Source organism: Catharus ustulatus, chromosome 3, assembly GCF_009819885.2.
Source record: "Catharus ustulatus isolate bCatUst1 chromosome 3, bCatUst1.pri.v2, whole genome shotgun sequence".
Taxonomy (NCBI): Eukaryota; Metazoa; Chordata; class Aves; order Passeriformes; family Turdidae; genus Catharus; species Catharus ustulatus.
In genome coordinates this window covers 12,950,254-12,970,545 of record NC_046223.1, presented here as the reverse complement: position 1 = coordinate 12,970,545, position 20,292 = coordinate 12,950,254, and the positions used below count along the sequence as shown (strand labels likewise).

At 43.2% G+C, this 20,292-nt stretch overlaps 1 protein-coding gene across 4 annotated transcripts in view; it reads left to right on the top strand.

Annotated features, from left to right (window-relative positions):
* Nucleotides 1–2,684: 2,684 nt before the first annotated feature.
* The window catches only part of MAP4K3 (mitogen-activated protein kinase kinase kinase kinase 3), a 67,699-nt gene continuing 50,091 nt past the window's right edge, over nt 2,685–20,292 (top strand). For 2 of the 4 annotated variants that reach the window (XM_033054232.2, XM_033054234.2), the window contains exons 1-5: nt 2,709–2,874; nt 10,897–10,954; nt 13,095–13,185; nt 16,018–16,082; nt 18,239–18,294. In XM_033054232.2, the coding sequence (XP_032910123.1) occupies nt 2,764–2,874; nt 10,897–10,954; nt 13,095–13,185; nt 16,018–16,082; nt 18,239–18,294 (381 nt within the window). In that variant the 5' untranslated portion in view covers nt 2,709–2,763. Of the gene's footprint in view, nt 2,875–10,896; nt 10,955–13,094; nt 13,186–16,017; nt 16,083–18,238; nt 18,295–20,292 lie in introns of all 4 variants that reach the window. The other 2 variants (XM_033054233.2, XM_033054231.2) reach the window with 2 other exon arrangements.

The window sequence follows — 20,292 nt, the reverse complement described above, 5'->3', positions numbered from 1 at the left end:
CCCTGACCAAGGCAGCCTTCAGCATTCCAGAAAGAACTTGCCAGCCTCTGTGTCTGATCCCACCTGGCTCAAACAGGGCCCTCTAAGGACACCTTCCCTCTCACAGCACCTCCAGTCCCATAAACAAAAGAGACAGGTGAGCCAGTGGCAACTTTCCCTCTGCAGCACCATCAGATGCAGTGCCTTGTCCTTTAGTCTGGCATGGAAAGATGCCAGAGAGTTGGGAAGAGGTTTTCAACTGTGACAAATTGCATTGGTGTCACCTGGCTGGAGCCAGGTGGAGTCTGCCAATTCACGCTGGTGAAAAAACCAGAGCTCCCATCTGAAGCAGTGGCCAGGACCTGAGGCTGTAGAGCACAAAGCAGCATTTCAGATCAAAGCAGTGGCAGGAGGATGGATGGATTGTGAACACAGCTGGAAAAAACAAGGCATTCAGTCTTAGCAGGCTCTGGGGTGCCATGCCACTGACTGCAGGTGGGACTCATGGAACCAAAACTCTTTGAGCAACTGGCATTGACTGAACTCTTACAATAATATCCAATAGCCAAATGCAGTTTTATTGAGTTCATTTGACTTTCCTCCATGGTGTCGAAGAGGAGCCCAGCCTGCCTCTCTGCAGCATATGGCTTGACTATCCTACCACAGCCACATCCAAGGAATAGGAGGAAAAAGAGAAAATGAGAGAAGTCCTCCCAAAGCATGGGAAAGCCTGATACTAATTTGATCTGACCTGTTTCTGAAGGCAGTGGAGGACACACCTCTCAGCTCCATCTGTCTCTCTTACTGAAGAGAAGGGACACAGACACTCCCAGAGAAACCTGTGGGTGGTTTCACAAGAGCAGAGGAAGAACAGGCAGCCGACATGGATAGAAAGCAGGATTTAAGAGGGAAAATAATCCTGCTTTCTTCATTCATAACCATTTCTACCAAAGCAAAACTTGGCAAGAACATAATATGGGAACAACTTTAAGCCAGTTCCCCTCTAATGGGATAAAAATTAAAACGGAGAGGCAAGAGCAGAAGGGTGACAAAGTTATCGGCTTTCCCCAGCAGGATATCTGTCAGCCTTTCTGGATGGAGCTCAAATTCTGTGGCATTTCCTTCTGTAACTCGGTCAGAGCTGCTACTACTTCTGAACTTGTCACAGAGCCCAGTCCCCTTGGACTGGCTCTCAGAGCATCTGTGGCAGCCCTGTACAGCTAATCTGTGCCTGTCCCAGTGCTTCCGCTGCAGAAAGCAGCAGTGTGCCACAAAAACCTCGGTCATGTGCCAGGAAAAATTACTGACACCTGGATCTGAATCTGGCAGGTTTGGGACCATTTTGCTTGTGAGAGCAAAGGCTGTAAAACAAAGCCAAGGATAGGAATGCATGACCCACGGTGGCTGGAAGGACAAACACACCGACAGACAATATGCAATTTCACAGGCACCACCTGCCAGAGCTCAAGCTCCTCTCGAGCTCCTCAGAGCTTCGTTTCTGCTCTGATAATCACACATGGAAATGAGGCCAATCCCAGCCCCCTGTCCCAATGCACCTTTTCAGCAGAGGGAAGACCCCACACCAGCATCTTTTGCAAGGCAGGCAGGGGCAGCGAGCAGATGGCATATCCTATTGTCCAGTGTTCCCCCTTATCCCACTCTGTTTATTCCATCCATCAGTCACTGGCAGCAGAAGCGGGGTGGCAAAAGCTGTGCCTGATTCACTGGCACAGAGCCCAAGGGGTGCTCTAGCACGCACTCACCACACAACTTCAGGGGCTGCACATCTGAGGAGAATGGTTCCCACAGCTGTCTGGTGCTTGTTCCCCACACAGAGAGGGTCAGGAGCGCAGATAGGAATGCAGGCAAGCACCCCACATTGCCTCCTCCGTGCTGGAAACCTGTGTGCAAGAAATAAACTCTTACAGCGGCAGCGCTAGTGTGAGAGGAGAGGGGGCCCACGCTTTATCCTATGGCGGCATGCACAATGCTCCAAAAAGTCATGAAATAAGGGGAAGCCGTCCCATGAACGAGAGGAAGATTTTGGAGCGCATGGGTGTGCAAAGAGGCTGTCCCAGCGGTGTAGGGGACTGGCACGTGCACAGATGTGGGGATATCCGTAACCTGTGGCTCCCATGTCCCACTGGGGAAAGGCGGGTATCTCCCAAAAGCCAGCAAGGGCCTCAGGATCTCTCGCAGGATGCACCGGTGGAGGATGTGGGGAACTGGACAACGCTGCGATTACAGCGGCTCCCCAGCTGTGTGCGCTAGGACAAGGAGCGCTGGGCTCCCACAACCCAGCTGCGGGCAAGCGCCCCGTCCCAAGCTGGAGAGCCAGAGATGGATTCCAGGGAAGGCAGTCCCTGGTGCACGGGGACAGCACCGCGGTGTCCTCGGGCTCCGGTGCTGCAGCGGCGCCGGGTGCTGGTGAATTGGCGAGTCCTCAGCTGCACCCGCGGGGTCCTGATCGCGGCTGCGGGGGGAGCCGGCTGCACGCTCCGGCGCTGCCTCAGCGCTGTGTTGCTGGGGCGGGGCGCGGGCGGTCCCCGGAGCCGCCGGGCCGTGAGCAGACCGGCTCCGCCATAGCCCGGGCCGGGCTCGCGCACGCGCAGGACGCAGTGGCCCGGGGAGCGGGGTGGGCGCTGCTCCGCGCCTGCGCGGTGCGGCGGCGGGCGCCATGTTGGCGGGCCGGGCTGCGCGGTGGCCGTGAGCGCTCGGGGCTGCCGCGTTCGCTCCCCGTCTCCGCCCGGGGGGGCGCGGCCGAGCGGGGCCTCCCCTGGCACCATGAGCGGCGGCGGAGGCGGGCGGGTGTGCGACCTGTCGCGGCGCAACCCCCAGGAGGACTTCGAGCTCATCCAGCGCATCGGTAGCGGCACCTACGGCGACGTTTACAAGGTGGGCGCTGCGCCGCGACCCGGAGAGGCTATTGCCTGTGTCCCCCTCTCTGCTGTCAAGCATCCCGGTCTTCCAAAATCTGGGAGGGCTTCTGTCGCTTGGCGGCGTGCCCCGGCCCTCCCCAGGGCAGCGAGGCCGCCCCCCTCCGGCGGGGTGTGCGCCGGCACGCGGTGAGCCCCGGTGAGCCCTGGCCGTGCCGCCCTTGGTGGGCCCCGGCCCCGGTGAGCCCCGGCCCTGCCGCCGGCCCGGCCGCGTCCCCAGCGCGGCAGAGCCGTGCGAGGAGGCGACCGCCGGGGCCGAGCGGTGCGGGACCGGCTCCGTCCCGGCTTCCGGCGGTCGGCTCCGGTCGCTGCTGCTGGATGCTGGCTCGGGTGGCTGTGTTACGGGTGGAGCTTGGGGGTCGGGTGTCTGCCAGGGCGAGCCGGGGGCTGTAGGGGTGTGGGCAGCTTACTAACTCGGTTCCAACCCAGATGTCACCGTTTTAGACCCGGTCGTGTTCCCGTCCCCGTCTTGTGTGGGAATGCCGCTGTGAAGTGTTTGTGTCGGTGTGACCGTGTGGAGAGCAAACTGGTGTCGTCAGGATGAGAGTCTTTCAGGATTCCGACCGAACTTCAGCAAACGTCGGAGAATTAAAGCAAAAGCAGCTAAACATAATTTGGGTTTTTTTTTTTTTGTTTTTTGTTTTTTTTTTTAAAGGGTTTTATAATGCGCTTTGTTATTTTTCTCTGCTCTGCTAGTGTATGTTGTTATTTGTGTATTCGGCTGCCTGTTGGGAAGTGGCAGCCTCTCCCTGGGATAAGATGACACTGGTTTGTACCTGCTCTTGTTTGGCCTTGGAGCAGAGGGAAGAGCTGAAGTTTGTCGTGTGCAGCTTGCTGGAAGCATTATTTGAGCTGTGTACTTTCCAAGCATCTTCTGGCCTGCTTTTGTCATCACAGGGTGTGTGTGTGAGGAAACTTGTATTGGTAGGCAGGACTGTAGGGAAACATGCAGAGCCGTTCCACAGTTTGAGGCTCACAGACCTGGTGCTAATGCTGCCTTTCACTTCAGGTGAATGTGCCTAGAATGAAGTCTTGTTTGGGTTGGGCTGGTTTTGGTTTAATCTCATCTCTCTTAAATGTCATTGAACTTTCAGGACCTAAATCCTCTTGTTGCTACACTGTTAGTGTGCTAACCCCCTGCTTTATTAATTGTTTAATTGAAAGGAGTTTTTGTGTTGTTTGCCCCACCTTGCCAGCTTTCTTTGAGTATTTGTATACTGTGCTGATGTTTTACTTGTCCAAGTCTACTTGCCTTATGCTCTGGGTTTGTTTTTTCTGCAAACTGTTTTATGTCGTGTGTGTCTCTGCTGCAGTTTTTAATTGGCATGTTTACTCTGATACCTTATCAGTTGGATTTTTTTTTTTTTTAGTGTTCTGTGTGTGACTGATGGATATGAATTAAGCAAGTCACCTGTCTTTATGGTTTCATTTTAAGGACATTACCTTCAACCACAGAGTTTGGAATATTTATGTATGCAATAGTACCATGCATGTGGAAACCTGTTAAGGGTTTGTGATGGTTTCCTTGATGTTTATCATGTTTAGATAGCAGAAACCTTCAGTTTGGTGCTCTGTGAGTGGCCAGTGTTTGGCACTGCTTGTGACTTTCTCTCGTTGGAGGCATTTGTTGATTCATACAATGTGCCTGTACCAGCTGAGATGGTGATACAGCAGGACCAGGATATACTAGGCTGGTACTATGATTATTTCTAGATGAGGGGTGTTTTTTGATTAGATTGCAGACTCTGTAGGAGAAACGAGAGGTGCTTTTCCTTGTGTGGGTTGTTGCCTGTTTCATTCTGAGACAAGGTCTGGCCCAAGGTGTCTTCAAAGTAGAGCATAAAATCAACCCAAAAACAATGAAAGCCTGTTACTTTTAATGTGACAAAGATGTAATAACATTGTCTGAAGTATGCGAGCTTACTATTGCTTATCTTATGTTTGTGAATGGTTTCATAAAGCCTCTTTCTTTTGCCTTCACCTGTCGCCTGCAGGTGGATTTCGAAGTGGATGAAATAGTAGAGTGGAGTTGAAATCAGCTGTGTGCCAACAGGGCTCATGAGTGGTGGGATTTCAGCAGAGTGGTTCCAAGCACTGCACGTCCTTGGGCAGCTTCAAGCTGTAATTGGTGGTTTTGCCCCCTTAGCAGAGAGAACCACGTAGGAAAGTGTTTCTGCTGTTAGCCAGCAGAGGTTATTGCCTTAATGAACTGACAGTCTTGTTATGTTGAGTCTTGCTAAATCCTGACTTTCTGCAACCTGATTTCCTGGCAAATTATTGAGGAACTGAATGCAGAGCAGAGTGACACCTACTTCTCTTATGCTGTTCTAGTTGAACTGAGCTAGAACAGGGCATGGTTTAAATGTTTGTTTGGTTTTTTGTGTTGTTTTTTTTTTAAATATATATATTAAAGGAAAGAGAGGCAGAGTTGCTGTTATGGAGTTTATTGTATTTGACATCAGCGCTGGTGGTGGAGACTGAACTACAGAGATTGGAAGGGAAGGAGGATGTGGTCAGATGGATACAATCTTGCTGCTGTGAGTCCTGCTCTCTAGGCTGGTATCTGGAAAGGGACATGTAAGTGCACTGCCAGTACGAATTTTTTTGCTCAAGCCAGTATTTTACAATTGTCTGCACTCCCACCAAAGTTCAGCTTTCCAAAGGCCTTGGAGCAAATTATAATGGGCTCATCACGAGAAAGGTAATGGGTAACTTTTTCATGCCACTAGCTCTCTATCAAATATTCACAGTCAACAACGATGTGTATATTCTAGCTAGCACCAGTGCAAATTTGTTGTAAGAGATGAAGTGTTACCTGAATTGCTTAGTTCTTCATGTATTCCTTGTGTGGGTCATTTCTGTTTTTTGTCTTTCTCTATTTCACTGTTGCAAAGAATTTAATTGTATATGGTGGTCAGCAAAGCAAAGGACAAGAATTAGGGTTTATTGGTTGTGAAATAGAGATACTGCTCTGTCCTGCTCAGTTTCAGGAAATATTCCTAAAGTCAGAGGAGGTAGTTGCTTAATTTTGTTTGTTCTGCATTTATCCTTCTCACATTTAGGAAGACTTTTCTGTGTCTTGCTATGAAATTGCCATTCTAACAATCCCAGTCCCAGAAACTCTCTAAGTTGTGCCATTCTTTTAAGGTTTGGGTCACAAATGCTTTCACAGGGTTTTCTGACATTATTGTTGAGATAATGCTGTGAGACTGTATTGTTAGGTTTCCTGTTTGTCCCCATTCCTGTACCTTTGGTTTTGGTAGTAATTGCACAGAGTTTGAAAGTATTCTCTGAAGTGATTGTAAGTCCATTTTGTTAATTTGATTAATTTATATCACAGCCTGTCTTTAAAAAAGAAAAAATCATTGCTTTGATGTAATAAAGGTTGAACTTCATTTGTCATCTCACACGTCATTTGTCTAGTGCAGGTGGATCCTTCCAAAGATTTTGAGTACCTTATTGCAAAAAAGGCCTTTATTTTGCTGAAATTCAGATAGTTGTGATAATTAATGAGGTTATTGTTCCTGCAGAGGTTATCTGTTTGCCTTAGTTCTTTTTGGCATTTATGGCTTCAGCCAGATAACAAATGAAGACTGCACAACTCAGTGGGGTGCACTTCATTTGAGGGCTCATCTATCAAAATGGAAAGCCTGGTTTTTGGGATTTTGTTCACCAGCCCTTTGGCAGAGAGGTTGGTTTTGGTGAGGAAAGTTGTGTATCCACCAGTTTAACTGTCTCATGTTTGAAAACCCGAGGTTCTGTGGGTATCTCTGGACAGCACCTAGTGGCTATGACTGCTTTCTATTGCCATCCATATTTTGGGGTGTCTGCTTGCTGATAGAGCTTCTGTGTGTTGCTGTGGAAGAGAATGTGTCCAGGTCTGATGAACCTGAATTTTGATGAACTTCCATTTTTTGGTGTCATCTTCTCTACATCAGTGTGAACTTGCTCCCTGTTTCCTGGGGTGATCCACTAGAGCATCAGTTCTTCTGTTTGCTGCTTCTGAAATGTTGAAACTGTGCTTTTTGATATTTTAGTCTTCCGTTCTTCCTGATTGACTACAGCTTTTGAAGCCTCTTGACTTTGTTAGGAATGAATGTCTGTGTTTTGACATCTTTCTGTTCAGCTTTAATTGGTTTTTGAAGCCTGTCAGGTAGGCAGAGAAGGGGGATGGATGTTTTGCTATCCCATTTTTACTGCACTAAGTAAATTCCATAGGATTTTAGTTTCTGGGACTGTGGTTTCCTCTGTGTCTTGCACAGTGGTTTTTGGTTAACAACAACTTTATCAAAGCATTGCTTTCTAAAATTGTCGCTCTGTTGGGTTGTGGTATTACACTTTCTACCAGAATGTGGAAGCTAATTATTTTTAGCTGGGGGAGTCGTGAGGATTTGAGAGAGGCTGAAGAGAAGGGCTCTGAGGGCTGGGGACTTGCTTGGGTGCATTTTCCTGTAGAGTGGAGCTAATCAGGCTCAGGAAGCATCTTTGTGCACTGGGACCAGTTTTCCCATGGAGTAGTAACCTGTGTAGAAATCAGTTTGTTCAATAGTTTACACAGGAAGTGGTCAAAACCACAAGCCCCTGTCTCAGACTTTTACTTTTTTGGCTTTGTTGCAGCATTATACACTTTATATTAACAGTTTCCATTTGAAGGATAAACAAAGCCTAACAGTTTTTAGCTTTTATTTCTAGTTGGTGGCGGTTTTTTGTATAAAATTTTTATCTGATATCCTGCTGTTGTTACAGAGTACACTAATAATTATTTCCTGTTTAATTAGGTAGTGTTCCTTCAGCTTGACCTAGCAGTTGGTGGAATTTTTGAAAGTCCTGCTCAGATGGCAGTCTAGATCTGTGGAAGAGTATCCTTCTTTCAGCTGCTGATAGAATTAGCATCCTTCTGTAGTGTTCAAGAGCAGACATTCTATAAATGCTGTCTACATTTGGTAAAGTGTCTGCATGTAGCTGCAGGCTTTGTAGGCTAATCTTTGCCTCTGGAATACCTTTATTTCTGTTGACACAGTGAAATCTGCATTTGAAGGAAGGGATTGAAGGATCCTGCTCATGGAAGCTGGGGTGGGTGCTGTTAACCTCAGCATCATCAAGGCTGGGAGTTAGAGCAGGTAAGAGTGTAAGTGGTAACAGAAAATGACTCAGGATTTTCTTACCTGAGCCTCTTAAAAATTTTAGTTGCATTTTGTCAGCTCAAAAGTACTTATTTGAAATCATTCTTCACCCACCTACTGCTTTTTGATTCTTCAGTCTCAAATCCCATAAGCAACTGGCAATTTTTGTGGGATTTTCCTAAATAAAAGTCTAAGTGTCCTTCACATTCTGAGGTGCTGTGTGGTACTTAAGCACCCCCAAATTCAGGGTCAGAGCCTGCTCCAACAGGTGTTGAAAACCATACGGTGCTTGAGTCATTCTCAGTCTCTCATTCGAGTGAGCTTGGAGGCAGAATTGCTTCACAGCTGATGATTTGAAAGGTGTTTGAGATCTAGTAAAACCTGTCAGGGGTACCTCATTCTTATCCCTAGCCTTTAGAAGGAGCCCTTGTGTCACTACAATCAGAATAATCTTTTTATATACTCCAGTAAACAAAGACAATTCATATTCCTACTGTTGATAACACTTTTAATGCTGATAACCCAGTGGAACAAGATGCAAAACTATAACTTACACAGATTCTCAACTTGCAGTCCTGTTATTTTAATCAATGCCCTTAAGCACAGGGTAGCTCTGCTGTTGCTGAAGGTGTTGGTGGCCAGCATGAAATCAGATTTTCTTCTTTCTTTTGTGGCTTTCATAAGCCCAGGAAAACCTTCTGTATTTCTTTCCTTGCCCCAGCACTCTGCAGAGCATAGTTGATCTATGGAGCCATAGTCAGTTACTCAAACTCCTGACAGCTGGACACATTATTGTTAAAAATAAATTAAAAAAAAAAAAAAAGTCATGAACAGGGTTTCTGAAGCCTGTGTAATGTTTCCATCCTGGTTTGTGCATGGTGCATAACTTCAGGATCTTCTTACTTGCATCCACTACAGTTGTATCTCATTGATCATTTTATTAGTACAAGTAGCCCTTAGACAAGTCTGTAAGTGTTAACAAGACTCCCTGATGATCACAGGTTTTTGTTAAAGCTTCAGTAGCTTTTCTTGTTTGTCATGGTGGCTAAAAAATGCTGATGTTTGATTCACTAACATTTGTTTCTTGCTATGAAGAGAATATGTTGGGAAAAGAAATAAGGAGTAAAAATCCTAGCTCGTGCTTCAGTGGTGGCACTTTCTCATATGTTGCCTTTATTCTCTGGTACAGATGAAAGGAACTCACTTTTTTGCTGTTCTTGAATGTCCATGCATTTTTTCCTCCTGTGATGGATGGAGACATTGCTGCCATTGGTGGGGTGGATAAATAATGACTTACAGGGAAGACAGCTGGAGAAAATTTATTTGTTAACTGTTTTTTCCACAGTCAATCAGGTTTGGACTACTCCTTGACTTTCATAGGATTCCCACTGGTCTCGGAATCTCTCTGCCTGCAAATTATTTGCAAATGTCAGTGCTTCCAGCATTGCAGCAATGTTGCCACACCAAAGAATAGTGAAAGGTTTGAGATCAGCTTTCCAAAGCATGAACTGAGTAAATCTCTAAATACAGGAATACCCTCTGCATTTATTTCCAGACTTTATTCTGGTTTACTTTTTATAGTCTTAGGGGTATTTTCTCCTTCACTTTTGGTTCCACAACAAGGTTCCAAGCTGCCTTGTAACAAACCATGCACATACTTGTTATGTCCATGAAAGGCCTGAATTCCTGACTTTCTAAAGTGACTTAAATGAGACTTTTAGCAACTTACAAGGTGGGTCCCTGGCTGCATGTGTATGTTCTGTAATTCTGGCCTTTGCAAAAGCCAGCTCTGAGCCCTGTGTAGGCCTAGTGTGGGCACTGCATTCTGTACTCCTACAGATACCAAGCTCCCCTTGGGGAGAGAAGAGGCTGTAACCGGGCATCCTTCAGGAGCTGCTGCTGCTGCTTGAGTGCTGGGAAGCAGCTTTGCTGCCTTCTCTCCATGGTTGGATGCAGGGGCACAGAAATGCTCTGAAAGCCCTGGGCAAATGGCTTCTAATTCAATTAGAAGTCAAATGGCACAGCTGGAGAAGAGAAATAATTTTTGTAGTAATTTATGTTGTTTTTTAATGGCTTTAAAAAAATTTGGCTTCCTTGGTTGTTCAGTAGAACAGAGGCCTTGTCAGGACAGAGCTCTGTTGGTCAGAGTATGGTGCTGATGGCATCAGGGTTGTGGGTCTTACCCGTCTATGGGCCATTCACTAAGGAACTGGACTTGATAAACCTTGTGGATCCCTTTCAATTCAGAATATTCCATGTGTAAAAATGCGGTGAAGCTCCTGAGTCATTGCTGCTGCAGTTGGCTGCTGTGTGTCTGAAGGGAATGTTTTGAGGGGAATGCTCCCTAACCCTTTGGTTGCTGCCTTGCTGTTTTGAGCCCTTTGCAGCAAGGGGAGGCTACTGTTGTTGGAGAATAAGGTTCAAGGAGCCTTGCACGTAGCAAAATGGGGAAGAAGCATTACACTGCTCATCTGGAGTTTTGGAAATGGTCCCACACACTGCAGAGCACAGCCCTCGGTGTCCCCTGGATCCCTTGTCTGCTGAGAGACCCACGTGTGTTACACTTGCTTTTCAGTCTCTCAGTGGTTGGTTTGCTTCTGGGTTTTAATACGGAAGCACGTGTGGTTGAGGACTTGCATAATTGAAGCGTTGTGTGGCTTTGTAGTTTCCTGTCTTAAAGCTTCAGGTCTGAGTACAAACCAGCTGTTTAGTGTTCCCCCACAAGTGGTTCCACTGTGTTAAACCCTTGTGTACCTCAGTTGCTCTTTGACTACTGCTGTCAGAGAACATCAACTCAAGAATGCAGAGGTGGGTGCTGCATTCTGCTCTCTAAATACTCCTTTGTTGTTTCTTTATAGGCTCGAAATGTCAACACGGGTGAGCTTGCAGCAATTAAAGTAATAAAACTAGAACCAGGTAAGTGGTTTCTTAACTGAGGTAGGCCACAGAAATGAAGTATTTTTGTGCTTAAGATAACAATTATACAAAATCAATCAAGTCCACTTATTGAAAGGAGGGATAATTTTTTACTTCTGGTGTGGGGAAAAAATATGCTATTCTAAAAAAAAAAAATCACAGCAAACAAGATGTAAGAGGAAAAATTGGAATTGGAGTGCAGTTAAGTGAAAACTGATTAAAATTTCACTGAGAGTTGTGGAGTTTTTTGTCCTAAGTACTGTGTTGAACCCATGTTATAAAAATTCCTAGAACAAAAGAAGACAGCAAGGCAAAAGGAACTTGCCTGGTAAAAGAGTAGAGGAAGAACTAAAAAGAAGGGTGAAATTATAGCTGAACATTAGTTTCTGGGAGTTGAGACTCTTTTGGAAAATCTTTTCTGATTAGGACTTCGTCTACTAGATTTATGCTTGCACTGTTCTTCTGTGGTGATTTCACAAAGCACATGTGCCCTACAGATCAGTTCTCAGCCTGCAAAGTCTGTTCTAATTAGTAAGAGTAGGCCTGTGGAATAGGAGTAATCTGGGAAGTAAAACATCCAGACTTTTAAACTTCTAACTGTTGGTGTTCCATTTACAGATTTAATGTTGGGGTGTGTGTAATATTTTAACTGCCTGGTTTGATCCTTAAGGTCTATATGGGCAAGAAGGGAAAGAAGGTATTAGTTTTTTCCATTTTTTTCCCCCTTACAATTCTGGAAGTGGTTAGAAATGTTGTGGTTTCATAGTGCATGCACATTTAAAAGTTTGAGACAGGACAGTATGTTACTAGGAAGTTCAAAAAGTGTGTGATAATCACACTTCTTTTCCACACACTGAAATTGTGATCTCAGATGCTCCTGTCTAGTTGTACTTTTTTGTTTTTATGTCAGTTCCCATTGCTGGAGTCCTTGGCTGTTTATGATATGGGATATCAGTCCAGCTAAGCTGAGCATGAGAACTGTGCTGTGGGCAGAGCCTGGGGATGCCCTGCGGCTTGGGGAACTCCTGTGCTGTGGTAGTGGGCGAACAGTTGGCATCTTGAACTGAAATATTTTTTGGCAGCCTTTGGACACCTGAATGGTGCTCAGAGCAGGCTTCAGCTGCCCTGTTTTGGAAGTTTTGCAGATTGGGGGTACAGTGTGCAGACTTAGGGTTAACAGTGTTCAGGTACTTTCTTTAAAGCTTTATGCTACTTTTATTTTGAATGCAGTAAAAATGCTGGTCACATACTGGAGAAATTGTGTCCTTTCATGGAGGTCCATGTGTGAAAATAAGTTCCTCTGTTCTTTAGTGTTGGTGTGTTTAAAAGTCTAGCCAGGAGACAGGAAGCCATCAGCAGCACACTAGAGATAGATGTTAGCTTGCAACTTACGATTTTAAATTTGCTGTCACTTAAATAAAATGCATGGGAATATTATATCTCTGGTTATAAATAACTCAATTGATAGGTCATCAGTACATTAATGTACTGGGAAAAACTTAAAACATTCCCAAAAGAAAAACATCTCAGCTATGTTTTCAGTTTCACACATGATTTTCTCAGTGTATACATCTGGTAAGAACCTTTAATAGAGACTGGAACAGCCATGGTACCAAACAGTGATATCCGGGTAAATGCCACCTCTGTGTCAATGTTTTCTGGATATAAGTTACAGTCTGTAAATTTACATTCTTATGGAATCTGCTGAAATGCTGCAGCAGCAGCCTACTAGGACTGGTTATGGGGGTTTTTTTGCTTAGGAAGATGAGCTAACGAGTATGGGCGTGTGGCCAAAAATAGCAAAGTTTTGTTGTGTTTTTAAGAACCCAGGCTGTTGGCAGGGCTTATGCAGATGGACACAGTGGGGTCTCAGGGAAAATAAGGACTTGGGAAAAAACTATGGCCAGTATTGTAAGAGCTATCAGCAGATGTGTGGTCCATCTGTCCCAGAATGAAACTTAATAATATCGTTAGTTATTGCTGAGCCCTTGCTAATAAATACTGATTTACAGCTGATTTATGTCTGTGAAACTTGCAGATAATTAGTCTTAATTACTAAGAATGTTTATTTTATAAACATGTGCTGAAAGTTGTGACTATAACCCAGGCCAAAGAAAATACTCGTTCTACTGCATTTCAGGGGAAGATTTTGCTGTTGTGCAGCAGGAAATCATTATGATGAAAGACTGTAAACATCCGAACATTGTTGCTTATTTTGGCAGCTATCTCAGGTACAGTTTGTTTCTTTTGTTCACTTAAAAATGTGTCCCTCTCCCCTTGTAAAGGACAAATCTATAAAGTGACATAGGCAAAATATAATTTACCAAGTATTATCCACTTGTGTATTTTTTAATTCACCTTCAAATCTCTTCTATTTACTACAGTGTCTCTCTGTGAGTGTCTCTAATATTTCTTCCAGCAAAATTGTTCAGTGACCACATAGTTGTGTTTTCTTGGAAATGAGTTGATGCTTGAAAGCTTTGAATTTAATATGCAAGTGGAAAATTAAGCAGAAGTATGACAAGTATGAAGAGTCTGTGTATATAGTATCTTTTAAGTCTGTTTCAGTAGAATGCCTGTTTTTTCCAACATGTGAACTTCTGACCAGAATGTGAGGGTTTTGTGTTTGTTTCTGGAGGTGAGGTTATTTGCATTGTAGAAACATTGACAAATGTTTTCAGTTGTCTTACCAGCTACTTCTTTTAACCAGTCATAGTGGGAACAGATTGCTTAGTATAATTAATAAAAAGCTACCTCTGATAATTTTTTAAATTTTAGTTTGAAAACAGATAGTGCACAACTATTGTTGTTGCACTCAACTTTATTTAGCATTTTTGTGTTGAAACAGTGCCTCTTCTCCTGTATTCAGGCTGGAGGTGCTTTTTCTTTAAAAGAAATGTTTCCCTCTTGTCTCAGACTATCAAAGTATACTTTTGGAGACCCAGAAATAAATTTTGGCAAATATGCTATGTATTTTGTCACTGTCTTGGTTCCCTCTTCTTTCTTTGGCGGAGTGCTTCTTTCTTGTCTGGGCAATCAAGTCACTGTCTTCAAGGCTTCGAGGCTTTTTGTCTGACCTTTTGTTTTCCAAGCATATTTCAATGCTTGGAAGAAGAATGAGAAAAATACCATTGTCCTATACTTGCTAGTCACCAGCATATTGTTCCCCAAGGATTTCTTCTGTTTGTATAGGCATTTTTCACGCAGTGATATTTCTGCCTTCCTATTAGCCTGGGTGTTAAGTTGCAAACACTCAATGGTACTGTTGGTCCTGTTTGTTTTACTCCTGCTCTGCAGAAAGAGGCTCTACTCTGTTCCTCTTGGATGTTACAGGGATCTTCACCTGTCCAAAAGTTCTTTGGCTCGGTGATAAAGGACTAGATTGAAAATAAATGCAGTCACCTCTTCTGATCCTCTTATGTTCCTTTTTTTTGTTTGTTTTCTGTAGGGCTTTTGCACACTGGGAGGTGAATGCCCAGTAAGCAAAAGTGAGAATTCACAACACTTTAATGCTTCATGTCTCTTACTTTGTGGGTGCTCTGCTGCTGTCCCAAGGCTGCTGGGAGGGTTCTGGCTTCTTCCCACTTCCACACTGCTGCCACTTTTGGCATCAAATAGGATGCAGGCACATGGGCCCATGAGTGCAGTGTCCCTGAAAGTATTATCTGAGTACTGCATCATTGTGGGGATCAAAGAAGGGTCTTGGAGATGTCTCTGCAGTGCTTCTTTCTTACTCAGTTTTCTTGCACTGGTTGTCACACTGCTTCTGTGTCTGGCTTTGATTTAGCTGTTTCAGTGGAAATATTTAATGTAATTGCAAGCAAGGCTTTAATTGACACTTGAAATGTATGGAGTTAACAGCAGGGAATTCTGCTCCTTAAAACTCCTGTAATGCTTAGACAATACCTTTCCCACCCCTAGAGGAAGCAGCTGGGAATATAGCTTTGAGGGCCATGTGCACTCTGGACATAAAAGGGGAGGACATCCAAGAAAGACAGTTCTTGGAGCAGCAGCTATTCTTGTGACCTGCTGGTGAGAGTACTTGCCGTTTGCAGCTCAGCACTTCCACCAGTGCCTTGCAAAAACCCTGCCACAAATGTGTCTCAGCTGTTCTGACAGAACCTTATGAATGTAAGACACACAAGAGCAGGTAGTCAAGAAGCTGAGGAACAACCATCAATGTTTGCTTTGGTTCTCCTGTGTTACTGTCTGCTCTAAGCTGGTTGTATAGGATGTTTTTTTCCACCTGAGTGTTTTCATGGCCAGGAATGACTAGGCACGTCCCAGATTTTTTGCTTTCCACAGTCCTTTTTGTGAGCACACATCTTATCAATGAAAATTACTGAGTGAAAATGGAGTTAATGGCAGCAATAGAAGATACCTTTGAATCCTTCAGCCCACTGTCTATTCTTAGAAAGCACCTTTTGTGGAGGTACAGTGAACCATACTGAATTGATTCCCTTAGTAAGAGAAGAAGAACTCAATAACTTGCTTTCTGACCCTGCCACCAAAAATATCCATAGGTATTTTTGAAGGAAGGGACTTTATCTGAGCAGGCACTTACCCACAGCAGGCACTTACCCACAGCATGGACTCTGCTCTGGCTAGCTTTGACTAAAGCACAACAGTTTCACTTAATTTTCTGTGAAAGACATTTGGTTGAGAGGCCCCTGGGACTTTTTGTTTTGTATTTGTTTCTTCTGTGTGTGTTAACTCCTATGCTCTGAAAAAAGTGGAGAAGTGAAAATGAGGAAGAAATAAGAACCCACATCTGTTTTGTCTCTACTCTCAGAAAAATGTTTTTCAACAAAAATCAATGTGAATGTTTCACTAATACTGTTTTTATTGCTTCATTAAAGTAGAATATTTTTGACTATTTCATTAGTTGCTATTTAGACTTGGAAGTGTCACATAAAGACTAAATCATACTCATTATTTGACTTGTACTTTCCATAATACAGAACATGTTGTGTTGTGCTTTATAGTGTTGGAGTCCTCTGCCTTATCTTTTATAAGTCCTCTGCAAATCTGACAGCTAATGAATGATTTTGTTCACTCTTTAGACGAGACAAGCTATGGATTTGCATGGAGTTCTGTGGAGGTGGCTCTCTACAGGATATTTATCATGGTACGTGAAGACTTTATTCCTTAAAATCTAAGTACAACTTATTTTCAAAAATTGAAATGATTGCACTGTTTTGGAATTAGAGAGGAGGAATCCTAAATTTAGTATCCATAATAATTTATTGAAGGTCAGTTTTAGTTTATGTTTTTACTTAATTGGTTTGAGTTTTGTAAACAGCAGTTTCCATCCTTCAGGGGCTCATATGCCCATCACTGCTTTTGAAGGGCTGTAAAATTGTAAAGAGAAAAAATTGATGTCTCGATGTGCTGCTTTGCTTCATAGCCATTTTGTTTCTGAGCTTTTGAACTTTGCTTTAGTATAATCTGTACCACTTCCTACAGAAACCTAGGTATGTGGATTGATTAGCATGGATTCTCTTGTCCTTTGTAAACTGAATGTTTGTATACCAGTAGTTCCACGAGGGTCTTTTAAAATTTTCTTAGGGTTTAAGGTGGATGTGTGACATGTGAAAAGCAAAGGTAGTCTCTGTATTTGCTTTAGGCTTGGCTTCAGTGAGCAGTCAAAGAAACAAAGGCTGTCTGTGAGTCTGTTGGATGAAGAAAGGGTCAGTCAACTGCTTGCCTGCTATTTTTCAAGAGACAAAAAAATCAGTTTTATTGCCCTGAAATTAAGCCTTTTTTAGGACAGGAATGTGCTCAAAGTGAAGAATGGCTTTGGGGTTCTCGGGTGATGTTTTTTATTGAGGAAGTCCATCTATATTCTAAATTGTGAAGATTTTAAGTGTGAGAGTCTCTTGTGTGTAAGCAGCTTTTTATGTTTACCTTGGATGCAATTAAAAGAAGCACTGATTCACAAGTTCACACCATGTTCCTGCCATAGTTCCACAAGTTGGAGTGTGACCTTGGTGATCCTTTACCTCTTTGCTAATTTTGAGAAAAGTGTCGTGTTTAATAGGCTTTGTTTTGTGGAGCACCTGTAGAGTAGGAAGTGAGCTCATGCACATAAATGCCTGAGCAGATGTGTACAGGAGTGGTTTCCCATTGCAGCTGATTTTTGGCTTCTCTGCTGGTAGTTAGATTGGAAGGTTCTTTTCTGGTCTTCATGTTCTAAAGAATCCCATTCCAAATAGAGGCCTCTGTAATCTCAAGTCATTTAAGTTAATCGGAATGAAATTTCTCAAAACAAAAATAGATGCCTAGATTCAGCTATTGTGGTGCCAATATATATAGTTTTGTGGGGGTTTGGAGCTTTTCTTTCAGGAAAGAGAAGTTAGATGTAGATTTACTTTGAAGATATACTGCATGATACTAATATTGTAGAAGCTAAGCAGTTAGATTCTTTAATCTAGATTAATTCTTAACTGTCTACACGTTCAGTGTCCTTTGAGAAACTCCATCCAACTCCATCTTTGTTTTCTGTGTAAAACCTGAAAAGCTTACAGTCAGGAATGTATTTCCTGGTCTTAAACCCCTTTAATTTCAGGATCAAAATCCAGTAACTGGGATGAGTCACAGACCGTTCCTTGCTTGCTGCTCACTGTTTGGTTTGCGTGTTTGTTCAGAATATGTTTTCCTCTAAGAGACTTGAGTGGAATTGGACCCTGAAGGAGAGAGACTCTTCCTTCCCTTGGGAAACTGCTGAACCTGCTTACAGGGAGAGTGAGAAGCTGCTTGGTGTGGCAGGCACAGGAGCAGCAGTGTTGACATCTGATTTCAGAGAAAGGCTGAGAAGCTGGAGGGAACAGTTTCTCTGACAGTGTGAAGGGTAGGAGAGAACAGGTCACAAATGGTACAAAGAACTGCCCAGGGCTCAAAGGGAACTGAACTGAGTTGGCTGCAGTTCTGAGTCACTGAGTTGAAAGTCCAGCCTTCTATAGAAGAACACAATGGATTTGTTCAGGGGAGAGAGTTAGGCTTAAATCATTACTTGTGCTTGTTTTTCCTCTTAATTACTGTGAGATTTAAATACAGAGGAATTAGTAGTTTCCATTCCAACACTGCTGGACATTTTTGACTTTAAAACATGCTGTGGTCTTTGGGATGCTCAGTCTGGGGTAAAGGTTAAGCACATTTACTTAGAGACTCATAGTGTAAGATCCTATCAGTGTGAATGGAAGTAATTGAGGTATGAATTTGGAATGGGCAGTATCTTACCTGATTTTGAGATTTTTTTTTTTTTCTTTTTCCTTTCCATTTCAGTGACTGGACCACTATCAGAGCAGCAGATTGCCTATGTTAGCAGAGAAACACTACAGGTAGTGTCTCCTCAGTTGTCTTTTAATGTAAAAGTACTAAAAGCTAGAATAAAAGCTACAAATAGCATGTGATGCCATGGAAGTCTGGTAATTGGATGACACAGCATTTTTCTCAGACTTCTGAGATGTCCCGCATTACAACCTAGAAATTTGTATAACTGCTTAACCTCACATTACCCTGGATCATTTGAAGAAATCTCTTGTCATATTTATGCTGTTAATTTTATATTAGTTTTTAAAAGGGGGGAAGCAGCATTTAATTAGCAGTTTTCTTTGTCCATATTTATAGTATAAATTAATTACTGCACCTTTGAAGGTAAATTAAAACACTCGGTTTTGCATATCTAATAATTGATCTGTGCCAATAAGAAAAAAATTGCCTGGGTGCTTGAGATGTTGAAGGTAAGGTCATTAGCCTCCCCTTGTGGGTATGTTAGCTTTCATTTTTCTTTCCTAAATTACAGGTTCGGTACAGCAGTAAAACTTTGTCAGAAAGTGCTTTTTTGATGGATGTCTCTCTGTGAGAGAGCAGTTCTTGACTTATAGTGAACACAAACCTGTTGAATGTTATCACTTGAGACTTGCTACCTTTCACTCTTTCAAGATAGCTCTGATCTAAGCCATGTCCCTTGGTGTTCACTCACCATCTCCCTATGCTATGCCAGAAACTGCTGCCTTCTGACTTACAGGATGTAGTGCTTTTTTTTAGAGATCAGGCTTACATTACATCTGGGAGTGTTAAGGGTTTTGAGTCTTTAAACCCTTTTGTTCTTACAGTTGTAGAATGGTTTGTGTTAGAAGGGACCTTTAAAGACCCCCCTGCAATCAGCAGGGACATCTTCAACTAGATGAGGTTGCTCAGAGCCCTGTCCAGCCTGACCTTGAATGTTTTCAGAGATGGAACATCCGCCACTTCTCTTTGCAACCTCTTCCAGTAGTTCATCACCATCATTATAAAAGAATTCTTCCTTGCATCTAATCTGGATCTACCCTCCTTTACATGAAAACCATTACACCTTGTCCTCTCACAACAGGCCCTGCTAAAAAGTTTGTCCCCATATTTCTTATGGGACCTCTGCACATTTGCTGAGGATGCCCTTGATCCCACTGTCTGTATCAACAGTGTAGATATTAAACAGTCTGGTGTGGGACCCTGAGGGACACCACTTTTCACTCTGGACACTGAACTTGTTTACCACTGCTCTGTGGATACAGTCATTTAGCAATTCCTTACCCACCAGATAGTCCATCAATCAAATCCATAATCTTCTTAGATATGGAGGAGTGAGTAATCTAGAATGGAATTTATGAAACCATTTACTTGTGTGGGAAGGTATCTTGGTTGATATATATAAATTATGTGTGAGAAAAAACCTTGCTACTTTGTATTTTCTAAATGTTATTCGTTGACCCATCTTTCTGTATTTTAAATTGTCTGTAAATACATGTTTATAAAAACTCTGATGAAATATAATGCATGTAGTTTCAGGTATCTTGTTGCAGCTTATAATGGAACACCATTTTCCCAACTAAGAAGTCTGAGAATATAGGCTATTGTCCATCTCTAGAAGTAATTTGTCCAGTATTAATTTTACCACTAGTGTCCATGCATCCAGAGTCTCACCTGGATGCTGAACTTAATGTTAAGTTTCCATATTTAGAAGCCCATTGAATCCTCCATTTTCAAAAAATATCTGCTGTCCGTTTTGCTGAAATCCATGAGATTTGATTATGAAAATATGGATTTTTTTTAAAAAAATAGGACCTTTAAAGTAATTGTCTCCAGGCATTCGGTTTTGAAAATGGTGACTTCACATTCTTCCAGGGCAATGGTAAAAGTGTGGGAATTAATGGCCTTTGTATGCCAGTAGCATCCAGAGATCTAAAGAGTGTACATGGGACTCTTCTACCTGATGCCAGTTGTTGCAGTGGTCTGGTAGATGCTTTAATTACACTTTAAATTTTGCAAGCAACTCTCTGATGTCTTGCATTAACTGG